Consider the following 12,589-nt stretch of genomic DNA (forward strand, 5'->3'; position numbering starts at 1 on the left):
AAATGAAAACATAGTAATGTTTAATTAGCCTCGGTGGTTCACATAGTGTCGGAGTGTTAAGATCATTATCACCCAGCCTTAGAGAGCTGCTGCCGGCAGTCATAGCTTAGAAATAGAGAAAAGTCGTTTGATTAAACTGCCACAGTGAGAGACTGTGCAAACTGTACCCGACTCTTTCCCATCGAATACAACGGTGAGTCACAACCCTGCAGGACCCAAAACGGGGCAACCCATAGTTTAATTAACTGTGATGTAAAGGATTCATTCATTCTGCTGTGAAATTGCTTGATATACAACACTGACCAAAAACTGGCACCTACTGACTAGGAGAATATTATTAAACACGCTGATCATATGGGCTGCCACCAGTAAAATGCATTTTGGTCGCTGCTGAGGTTTGTGTGCAGGCTCAACACAGTAAGTACAAATTGGGATTTAGGCAGAAGATTAGAGGTCATGTCTTGAAGAGGGGGTTTCGACAAACCTCCCAGTATAAATTACAGCCGAATGGTTTATTCTCCTCAAATCCTGTAGATGTTAGACCACCTTAGTGGGCGTCCCCACCTTAGCTAGTCCGAGACTCGATTTCCTTCTCCAAGATCTCCCACCACTAATTTTTGTCGTTGTTCTCCTTTTTAAGGTATGAAGCGAATTCACGCCCTTACCATCCAGGCCAACTACGAGCTGCGCATCGACCTGGAGGACTTTGAGAACAGCACGGCGTTTGCTCATTACGGGACCTTTGGGGTGGGACTGTTCTCCGTGGACCCAGATGAAGACGGCTACCCCCTCACTATCGCGGATTATTCTGGAACAGCAGGTAGGGTTCCTGTATAGCGTGTTTGCCATTTGATGATATCTCGTATGTGTTTTCTTAAACCCATTTCGAGGCTACAGGGGTGAAAGACGATCCTGGCAACACTGGGTGCACGGCATGAAATTGTCGTGGTGTTGTAGGGGACTCGTTCCTGAATTGTGTGATGCAACTTTTTTATTCTGTATTCGTTGATTTAGTTTTTTTTTTTCTTCAAATTGTATCTTCTGTGTTTTTATTTTTGTTTTTGGGTTAAGCCCTTTTTGTTAGTTCAAGTACCCCACCACATCCTGGTATCTCTTAACAAGACGATCAAACGCTGAATTGTTTTTGATGTTGGTAGGGTGAATGTTGTACTTCAGCTGGGGTTCCTCCTCTGGCTGGGGCTCAGTTTCTTTTTGTTCTTCTTTGCGTCATTTATTTCTGTTAATGTGACTTTCCTTAATTAATGTGCTTTGTTTTCTATGCCTGGCTTATGTGCCTTGTGTCTTGTGGGTGGTTCCCTGGGAGGCGGGGCCACCTGTCAATCACAGCTAAGGACTGCCCTTAGCCTTATAAAGGCGTCGGTTTCTCACAGTTCCTGGGAGTTTGATGCAAATTTGCTTTGCAGTTCTTTATTTCTGGATTTTTTGACCTCCTGCTCTGTGTTTTGACTTTGCTGTTGGTGTTCAAATAAAGCGATTGTTGGATGCCTTTTGTATCATTTGGAGCTTCACAGTCTAACAGAGACTTGCATTTGAAATAAATCTTTTATTCTATAAAGATCATGAGTGTGCCTCGATATCCCATAATAATAATAATAATTCTTTCCATTTATATAGCGCTTGTCTGACTACTCACAGCACTTTAGTGAGTGGGGGAGCCACTTTAACCACCACCAAAGTGCAGAATCCACCTGGGTGATGTGACGGCAGCCATTTTTGTGCCACCACATATGAGTTGTTAGGTAGTAGGGAGGAGAAAGGCAGTTAGCCAGTTAGAGACAGGGGATGATTAGGGGGCCAGAATGACGAGGCCATGGTGGGCCATTTAGCCTGGATATCAGGCTACACTCTTCTCTTTATGATGGACGCTCAGAGATGTTTCAGGACCTTGGTTTTACATTTTATCTGAAGGGCAGTGCCATTGTTACTGTGCAGAGTGTCCCCATCACTGCATTGGGGCAAGAATGACTAGGCCGTGGAGGGCAATTTAGTCTAGGTGTTGGGATACCCCCTACTCTTTACGAAGGATGCCCAGGGATTTTTTATGACCACTGAGAGTCATCACCGTGGTTTTAAGTCTCATCCTAAGGATGGCACCATTGGGGCACTGGGATTCACATTCAGGCCCACAGGATAAGCGCCCCCTGCAGGACTCTCCAACACCTCCTCCAGCAGCAACCTGCGCTTTTCCTGGCTGATCTCCTGTCCAAGTGCTGGCCGGGTCTGGAGGACCTCTTCTGTGGTGCAGGTGGTCTGGCTGAAGCTGAGGACTGACAGTAAATCCCCCTCTATTGAGCAGTTTTGGAATCGTTTTAGGGACCTGGCACTCTGGACCTCCAAGGTGAAAACAGTGAGGCCCGTAATTACATTAAAAGCCCCTGGTGCTGTGATTAGGTGGTCTCAGTGACCACCGGGGGTCTATGTATACTGTAGGCCACAGTTAGACCTTATTGGAGTTGTTCTAATCTCCATATGAATTTTTTACATTTCTATTTTATGGTCTTTTGATCATTTTTTGTTTAGTTCCTTGGATTTTTCATTGTGGCTTCTTTTGAGGTGTGGAGGCTGGCCCGGACACAGACAGGTAGACATGTTCATGTCATCCACAGACACGTTTATTTACAATATATACAAAAGTCAAGTGCACCACAAAGCCCCATAAGTGCCCAGAGTCCTGGCCACACAATGCCTTTCTTCCTCTTCAGGCCGCCTCCTTGCCTCCTCCAGTAAGCTCAGTCCACTCCACTCCTGACTCTTGCCTCGAATGAAGGGAGGTGGCCCCTTTTATCCACACCCGGATGTGCTCCAGGTGCTTCCCGGCAATCTCCCACCGACATGCCCCTGTGTGGCGGAAGCACTCCGGGTGTCCCTGCTCCTCTTCTCCCCAGCACCTCCTGGTCCAGGGCTCCAAAGGCATGGGGGCGCCCCATAGCGGTGACCCGGGCCCCTACAGGGTGGAGCTTCAAAGCTCTGTACCCGTGGCCCCCAAAGGAACCAGGGCAGTTGCCCCCAGATGGTCTGGGGAATGCACAAGCCCTTCTCCGGTCCTCCTGGGTGTCCCGGCGGGGTCGCCACCTTTTAGCCACCTCTGACAGGGGTTTTTTGGTTACACTGCACAACAAAGTTTTTGCTTCTTGAAAACTGTTGGGTGTTTCTCATAGATTTGGGTGCTGATCACGAATATCACATCAAAATTTACCCATCACGTACCGTTTCAGTTTTTGCCGTGATTTTATTCAAACATTTTCGCTCCCATAAGTGACTTATTAACAACGGTTTGTGCCGCCTGGGCATGGAATCAGGCCAGGTTGGAAGCTGTTCTGTGGAAGTTGCCATCCAGGGCAGGTGTGAACGAGCTTGACGCTGTCTCAGCCTGTTATAAAGGTGGCTTGCATCCACCGATCCTGCTCATTTGGTTAACTCTTTGAGGGCTGAATATTTTTTCCAGAAGCACACAAAGCAGTGGTTTCCACACATAAATCAACATAAAACGTCTGTTGCTATGTGCTGTGCCTGCTGTTGGCGCATGTTTGGCATCTCTGGCAGCAGTGGCTGCATCTCGATTGCTTAGCGGGAATGCATGGTGAGCTGGCTACCTGGCTGTCTTTGCACAGCAGGTGGGCGGCATTGGCGGTTGCAGTGTGACGCGATCTGGTTTGTACCTCTTGTCAACGTAAGTAGTGGTCCTACCATCAGCTACACGAAAGTGTCTAGCTACCACGATCAGCTGGAGGCCGATCAGATATGACACGGGTACCTCACTTTCGTTTTCAATATCTATCTCCAGATCACATGCATTAAACTCAGAGTCCGACAAGTAAGTACGAAATTACGCAAAACATCCATGGAATATTTTTGCTTTGTACGTTCGCTTTGGTCTCTCACCAGATGTCGATGTCATTTTAGAGGTTGTTTGCTCTTCACTTACTCATGCATGCTTAGGGAATCGAGGTTAAATCAGCAAAGCTACTTAAACTTTCCTTCTAGCAAAGAGAGTTGAACTAAAATGTAAGGGTGAGTTTTGTCGCAGTTTACAGCTAATTACCGTCCTCAGCCCCTGAATTTTGACAAAAGTCGCCCCCAGAAAGAGTTAATATAGATAGTCAGTGTGTATGTAGAGTATCAGTATAGTAAAGTATAGCATCTGTGGCAACAGAACAGTAAGTACGCTTGATGCTATAGACGTTTTGGTGTCTCGTCAATGTCGTGACAGCCGCGATACATTCTGCTATCTACATCTGTGGCAGATATACACTTGCGCCTTAGAGACGTTGGATGACTGCTCTTATTATCTTTATTTCGGCCGCAAAATTGGTGATCAAGACAAGGAATGGGCGCCTCACATTTGTTGTGCGACATGTGCTGTCAGTCTGAGAGCCTGGCTCAGAGGCCCTTGAATGACGATGCCGTTTGCTGTTCCGATGATATGGCGAGAACACAAAGACCGTGTGACGGACTGTTACTTCTGTTTGACTAATGTGTCTGGTTTCTCTGCCAAAAACAAGAAGTCAATTGAATATCCTAATCTGCCTTCAGCAATGAGACCCGTGCCACATGACGACAGTCTTGCAATTCCGAAACCACCAGAGGATTGGACCTTAGACGAGCCAGATGAAGAAACTGCGATGCAGGGTACTGACAGTGACATTGACCCGGATTTTGAACCGTGCTCATCAGGCGATCCACATCTGATAACACAGTTTGAATTGAACGATTTGGTCAGAGGTTTGAGTCTGTCAAAAGCAAAAGCTGAGCTGCTGGGTTCGAGACTGCAGGAATGGTGTTTGCCGTCACCAGGTTTCGAAAATGTCTGTGTTTCGAGGCCGACATCATGATACAACCAAATTTTTTTGCACAAGTCGACAGTCTCTGTTTCTGTTGTGACACTGAAGGATTGTTCTCGGCCTTGGGTTGTGATCACAACCCGGAAGAGTGGCGTCTCTTCATTGATTCGTCAATGTTAAGCCTGAAAGCTGTTCTGCTACACAATGGCGATGTTTATCCTTCAGTACCTGTTGGCTATGCAGCACACATGAAAGAAACATATGAGAGTATGGAACTGTTGCTGAAGCCCGTCCAGTATAGCAGGTACAACTGGAATATCTGTGGAGATCTTAAAGTCGTTGCTCTCTTACTAGGACTGCTTTCCTCCATTTCCCACAAGCACAACACAGTCTCAGCACAGCACAAATGTCTTCTTCTTTCTTTTTCTTCCTTTTCCTCCTCCACTCCTCCGGACAAGCTTTGTCTACTCCCACCCGGACTAGTGGCTGCTGGTTCCTTCTATAAGGCACCCAGAAGTCCGCCAGGTGCTTGTTGACCTACTTCCGGGTGTGACAGAAGAACTGCCCATATGGGCTCAGCAGCAGCTGCAGCACCCCCACGGATCTCCACAACTCCCATGGAGCCTTGCAGGAGTCCGAGGCACCGCTGCACCCCAGGGGGTGCTGCCACCTAGCGCTCCAGGGGAGGTAATACTCTGGAAATGCTCCCTCCCCTGGTCCTTCCAGCATGAAGGCATCCCGGCTGGGCAAAAGCCCCAACCGTACGCCACAAGACTTACATGTCAGGTAATTGGCAGGCTCACGTTGGACTGGCACCCTGATGTGGCCCAGGATAGGCACTGGCCCCCATGCCCATGTTCTTTAATGGATGTGCAGGTTTTTAAAAAACATAAATCAACAAGCACAATGAAACACTCCACCTGGTGAAGGACGGCTTCATTACTAGGAAACAGAAATCAATGAAGTGAATGCCTGAAGAAGTCGATGAGCAGTCCGAACTGATGAGCCGCCCAGCAGAGTCAGCCGCAGCATGGGGTCCACCAGAAGTATTTTGTAACCTCCTCGGTTTTATGCGTTTCAATGGGCCTGCCGGGGTCTTGCAAGGATGGAGATGAAATTGTAGAAGGTGCAGAAAAACTGGAGGCCTTGAAAAGGTGTTATGAGGGCTGTGGGAAGTAAAGATGAGTCCTGAAACGAGAAGACGGTGAGCAGGAGTAAGGTGACAATGTTAAGCAGATGAAGGAAGATGAGGTCCGGGGAAAAAGACGTCAATGAGAGCTGTAGGAGGTGGGCGCCTGGTCTGAGGACTCATGGGTGGGGAGACCTTTGAAAAGTTGCTGTTGTTACGTTTCAGCCAGGGCCTGCTCCTTTCCTTAAATGTATTTCCTTTAATTTTGTCATTTCTGTTGTTTTTTAATCATTATTTTTCATGTATGTATAGACTTTTAATAATTTCTATTAATATACAGTAGCTGTCCGTTCAGGCATCGTCCGTCAGGATATACAGACGTGGTAGAGACGTGTTGGTAACCCCCTGCGAAAAACGAAACAACCTACAGGTGTCTCTGAAATGACATGAAACTGACAGAAGTCATTAGCGCTCAATCTTGCTTATTCCACATTTAATAAGAATGGGACTTTGCTTTAGAGTTTTGATTCAACAGAATTTTTCAAATAATAACACAAATTACCATAGCATGGACATCAATGATGAGACCATTAACCTAATAACACCTTTAGTTCCCAACTCTGGTCCTGGAGGGCCGCAGTGGCTGCAGGTTTTCATTCAAACCTTTTTCTTAATTAGTGCTGCTAATGAACTTCTTTTGAACTCATTTTAATAGATAGATAGATAGATATGAAAGGCACTATATGATAGATAGATAGATAGATGAAGAGATAGATATATAGAAACATATGAAAGACACTCAGATAGATAGATAGATAGATAGATAGATAGATAGATAAATAGATAGATAGATAGATAGATAGATAGATAGATAGATAGATAGATCGATACTTTATTAATCCCAAGGGGAAATTCCCATACTCCAGCAGCAGCATACTGATAAAGAACAATATTAAATTAAAGAGTGATAACAATGAAGGTATAACAGACAATAAGTTTGCATAATTTTAATGTTTACCTCCCCGGGTGGAATTGAAGAGTCGCATAGTGTGGGGTCTCCTCAGTCTGTCAGTGGAGCAGGACGGTGACAGCAGTCTGTCGGTGAAGCTGCTCCTCTATCTGGAGATGATCCTGTTCAGTGGATGCAGTGGATTCTCCATGATTGACTGGAGTCTGCTCAGCGCCCGTCGCTCTGCCACTGATGTCAAACTGTCCAGCTCCGTGCCTACAATAGAGCCTGCCTTCCTCACCAGTTTGTTCAGGTGTGAGGCGTCCTTCTTCTTTATGTTGCCTCCCCACCTCGTAGAAGAGGGTGCTCACCACAACTGTCTGATAGAACATCTGTAGCATCTTATTGCAGATGTTGAAGGACGCCAGTCTTCTAATGAAGTATAGTCAGCTCTGTCCTCTTTTACTCAGATCATCAGTATTGGCAGTCCAGTCCATTTTATCATCCAGCTGCACTCCCAGATATTTAAAGGTCTGCACCCTCAGCACAGTCACCTCTGATGATCACGGGGTCCATGAGGGGCCTGGTCCTCCTAAAATCCACCACCAGCTCCTTGGTTTTGCTGGTGTTCAGGTGTAGGTGGTTTGAGTCGCACCATTTAACAAAGTCCTTGATTAGGTTCCTATACTCCTCCTCCTGCCCACTCCTGATGACTTGCTCTTGAAGACTTAGACCCCGTAATTGTTTCTGTTACCTTAATTAGGACCCAAACAATAATGAGATATAAAATTAGCCAAAACAGGCCCAGCAAACTGTGACCATCATACAATATCTGAAAATAGAGAAAGGTGACAGTCTCAGAAATGCTGGTCTGCTCAGGTCCACAAAACATTTGACCAGAGCTCTTAGAAAAGAGAAAATCAATAATTTCGGAAATGTTTGCTATGGCACAATGAGAGCAGCAACATGCCATGGAATTAAAGAATGGGTTTAATTAACAAGACTTGGCGTCTGATTAAGTAACTGGTTGGAGTGAAATTGGTTGGAGTCTGAGGCCCTGACTTAGTTGGTCTCCTGTTGGCTCCCACACTTCACATATCATTTCTGTTTGGATGCCATTTAAGGAAAGAAACAAAGCAATTCAGAGGAACGATGAAGAAATTCTGGGGAAAAAATCTTAAAAAAACAGGTCAGTTAAAATTAATTCAAAAGAAGTTAATTAGCAGCAGAAACAGGGCACGAATTAAGAAAAGGGTTAGAATGAAAATCTGCAGATGCTGAAACCCTCCCGGACCAGAGTTGGAGACTCCAGAGTGCGTCCCCTAACTGAGTTTGCCTTTTTCTTTAGCTTGTTGATTCGGTGGTCCTTTCTTGAAGTGATGTCCCCGGCCCAGCACACCACACTGGCCGTCACAGAGTTGTAGAAGCTGTGCAGGACGTCACTTCCCACATTAAAGGAGCGCAGTCTCCCAAGGAAGAAGAGTCCGCTCTGCCCTTTCTTCTATAGTTCCTCTGTGCTCCAAGACCAGTCCAGTCTGTCACTGATGTGGACCCCCAAGTACTTGTAGAAGTGGCCCACCTCTACATTCACTTCCATGAACAGTGGCCAGACATGGAGACTCTTTGGTGCGGTGAAAGTCAATAAGCAGTTCCTTGGTTTTGCTGATGTTGATTTGCAGACAGTTTTCCAAGTTCTCCCCCCCGACTCTTCTTCTCTGTCATATCCCCCCTTATCAGTAAGTACACCCCCATAAGTGCAGAATCATCTGAGAATTTCTGCAGGTGACCTGACCTGCTGTTATATTTCTAGTCTGAGATGTCAAGACAGAAACAGACCAGCCTGTTCCTTCTAGTGCTCCAGTGTTGCCCACACAGTCCTTGAGCCTCACAAACTGGGGTCTGCCCTGACAGACAGTCCATCATCAGGACCCCACAGGCTCATCTACCCCGCAAATCCCTGAGTTTACTCTTTCAATTGAATGGCTGGATGATACTGAAAGGCCTGGAGATATCATAAAAACATCCTCCTCATGGCGTGGCCAGCTTTGTCCAGGTGAGAATGAGCCTCAGCAGGATAAACAGATAATTACATTTTTACACCAAAACTTATAATCCCCCCCCACCAAGTTGACTACTTTACTTGCCTGATTCTTTTTATTTAAGCTGCAAAGCCTTGCAAATACCTGGAAGGCAGTGTTTGCGATGTGCCATCTGTTGGAAAGAAAAATGCAGTGTGGTTTACTGCTACACTGGCCACTTTGAATACATACGTTTAAAACTATTTGATATGTCCTGCCCTGCATGTACCATCGGTGACATTTTCTTGGTATCCTTGTGTGTCTCAAACTCACCTAACCAGCATTCCCATTAAGCCTTCTTCTAAAACTCTTGAGTCATTTCCAGGCACCTTGCTTGGCTCCTCTCCACTTTTCTACTTCCTGTCTTTAAAGGCGACTCCCAGCACGCCTCCTAACCCTTTAATTGTCGCCGTCATATGGGCGGAAATCTGCTTGTAGTATTTAAATTCCTTAAACCCGTCTTTTAAGTTTTCTCTCTTTATCTGATAATGGGATCTGAGTTCAAGCCCCACTTCTATAACATTAACATTTCCCTGCTAAATCAAGTGAAGAAGACCACTAATGTAGTCACGACTTTGCGTTATTCCCAAAAATGTATGCAAAGTATGCAGTGAAATATTGAAAGAGTTGCACCCTGGCAGTGAGGGTCCATACGCTGCAGTGCCTCTGCTCATTTCATTAAGTCGGCACAAAGCCTTCATTTCCCGCTCCAGTGATTTAGCAGCGAGCCACTCTGCTTTTGTTCATTATCTCAATTACACAGCAAACAGAATGCTTGTTTTGGGGGTCCACAGAGACTTCCTGGGCAAAGGCGCGGTATGCGGCATGCTGCATGTACCAGGATGAAGCACTGGATGAATCCAAACAGTCCTGAATGCGGACATGTAAAGTAAAGGGGCTCGGACTCGGGATTTAGGGGCAGGCCTAGTGGCCAAGTGTTATGCTGTAGCCTGCCTTGTGGGTAATTTCAGTTATCCTGTAAATTCGGTTGGTGTTGTTAGGTCGATTGATTTTCTAGTATTTAAGTATTGCATTGTTAAGTGTGGAAATTCTCCTTGTAGTCTGTGGGTGGAGCTCCAAGAGGCGGGGCCATCATGATGTCACCTCTGAAGGGACCGCCCCCTGCCTTTATCTTCTGGATTCCTTTAGAGCAGTGACTCTTAACGTTTTTGGAGTCACGGACCCCTTTAAGAATCTGATGAAAGCTATGGACCCCCTTCCCCCAGAAATATCCACATAAACACAACTTTGCATGCAATGAACATCATGTACTTTATTTATCGAGATTTGATTGTCTCATACATATATGACATACACAAAGCATTATTAAACTTTAAAGTAAACAATCTAATAAACCACTCCTTTTTTATGCAAAATGTAATGGCCACTCATTATAATTAGGAAATACAATCCTCTTGTACAATACAATAAAGTTTATTTTTTATAATAGCCCAAAATCACACAAGAAGTGCTGCAGTGGGCTTTAATAGGCCCTGCCTTTTGTCAGTCCCCCAGCCTCGACTCTCTAAGAAGACGAGGAAAAACTCTGAAAAAACCCTTGGGAAGAAACCTCGGGAAAGGGCAGTTCAAAGAGAGACCCCATTCCAGGTAGGTTAGGCATGCAGTGGGTGTCAAAAAAGGGGGATCAATACAACACAATACATAGAACAGGACACAAGTCATCCCCATTTCAATACAATAGTTCAATAGAAATATTACAAGTCTTCTTCTTTTCTCGGCTGCTCCCATTAGGGGTATCCACAGCAGATCATCTTCTTCCATATCTTCCTCTCCTCATCATCTTGCTCTGTCACACCCTCTTCCTCACCACATCCATAAACCTTCTCTTAGGCCTTCATCTTCTCCTCTTCCCTGGCAGCTCTATCCTTAGTACCCTTCTCTTAGTATACCCAGCATGTCTCCTCTGCACATGTCCAAACCAGCGCAATCTCGCCTCTCTAACTTTGTCTAAAGTTGACCCTCTAATGTCCTCATTTCTAATCCTGTCCATCCTCATCACACCCAATGCAAATCTTAACATCTTTAACTCTGCCACCTCCAGCTCTGTCTCCCATGCCACTGTCTCCAGCCCATATAATATAGCTGGTCTCACTACCCTTTCACTCTTGCAGATACCCATCTGTCACAAATCACTCCTGACACTCTTCTCCACCCTGCCTGCACTCTCTTTTTCACTTCTCTTCCACACTCCCCATTACTCCCAAGTATTTAAACTCATCCACCTTCACCAACTCTACTCCCCTCATCCTCACTATTCCACTGACCTCCCTCTCATTCACACACATGTATTCTGTCTTGGTGGTCTTACTGACCTTCATTCCTCTCCTCTCTAGAGCAGATCTCCACCTCTCCAGGGTCTCCTCAACCTGCTCTCTACTCTTGCTACAGATCACAATGTCATCAGCAAACATCTCAGTCCACGGGGACTCCTGTCTAATCTCGTCTGACCATTGCAATAGAAGTATTAAAAGTACAAAGCAAAATTCAACACTAGATGATATTTATGATATTTATCATACTCAATTTGATCATTATAATTTGTTACTAGCCCACACCTTTTCTGTTTCTCTTCCTGGTACTCAAATGTGCCACTTGGTGCCACCACCCACCTGCCAAGTTGTTCTTCCTGCCTAAGGTAAAGTCATCCCTGATGGAGGATCACAGGAATCATCAGGTAGAGGTGGTCCTTTCATCGGATTGGCTGGTCCAGCGCTGACTCAGCTGTGGAATGGCCAATAGGGCGAGGCAGCTTGATAGCTGAGGTCTCCAGGACTCTGGACAAATCAGAATCCTCTTATGTGATGTCATCTACTGTTGAATTCTGCTCTGTACTTGTAATATTTTTATTGCACTATTTTATTGTATTGAGGATGACTTGTGTCCTGTTCTGTGTATTGTATTGTATTGTATTGTATTGTATTGCATTGTATTGTATTGTATTGACCGCCCCGTCCCTTCTTTTTGACACCCGCTGCACACCCAACGTACCTGAAAAGGGGTCTCTCTTTGTACTGCCTTCCCCAAGGTTTCCTCCATTTTTTACCTACAAGGTTTTTTTTGGGAGCTTGTTCTTGTCTTCTTAGAGTTAAGGCTGGGGGGCTGCCAAGAGGCGGGGCCTGTTAACAACAACAACAACAACAACATTTATTTCTATAGCACATTTTCATACAAACAGTAGCTCAAAGTGCTTTACATATTAAAGAATAGAAAAATGAAAGACACAATTATAAAACAAAATAAATCAACATTAACATCGAACATTAACATGTTTAAAGCCCACCACGGCCCTCCTCGTGTCATTTTGGGCTATACAAAAATAAATCGTATTGTATTATATCACATAATACGATTTGGATTTGTTCAGAGTCCTGGAGACCTTGGCCATCAAGCTGCCTCCCCCTATTGGCCATTCCACAGTTGAGTCATTGCTGGGCCAGCCAATCCCATGACAGGACAACTCTACCCGATGATTCCTGCGATTCTTTATCAGGGATGACTTTACTTTAGGCAGGCAGAACAACTTGGCAGGTGGGCCGTGGCACATCTTGTGCAAATTAAAACAGACCTACTACTACTACATTTTCAACTACCATTACTACTACATCAACTC

General features: G+C 45.3%; 1 protein-coding gene across 2 annotated transcripts in view; it reads left to right on the forward strand.

Annotated features, from left to right (window-relative positions):
* The window catches only part of fibcd1a (fibrinogen C domain containing 1a), a 359,996-nt gene that overhangs the window by 326,989 nt on the left and 20,418 nt on the right, over window positions 1-12,589 (forward strand). For both annotated transcript variants that reach the window (XM_039764396.1, XM_039764397.1), the window contains one exon: window positions 641-820. In XM_039764396.1, coding sequence (XP_039620330.1) covers window positions 641-820 — 180 coding nt within the window. The remainder of the gene's footprint in view (window positions 1-640; window positions 821-12,589) is intronic.

Source organism: Polypterus senegalus, chromosome 9, assembly GCF_016835505.1.
Source record: "Polypterus senegalus isolate Bchr_013 chromosome 9, ASM1683550v1, whole genome shotgun sequence".
In the NCBI taxonomy this organism is placed as follows: domain Eukaryota; kingdom Metazoa; phylum Chordata; class Cladistia; order Polypteriformes; family Polypteridae; genus Polypterus; species Polypterus senegalus.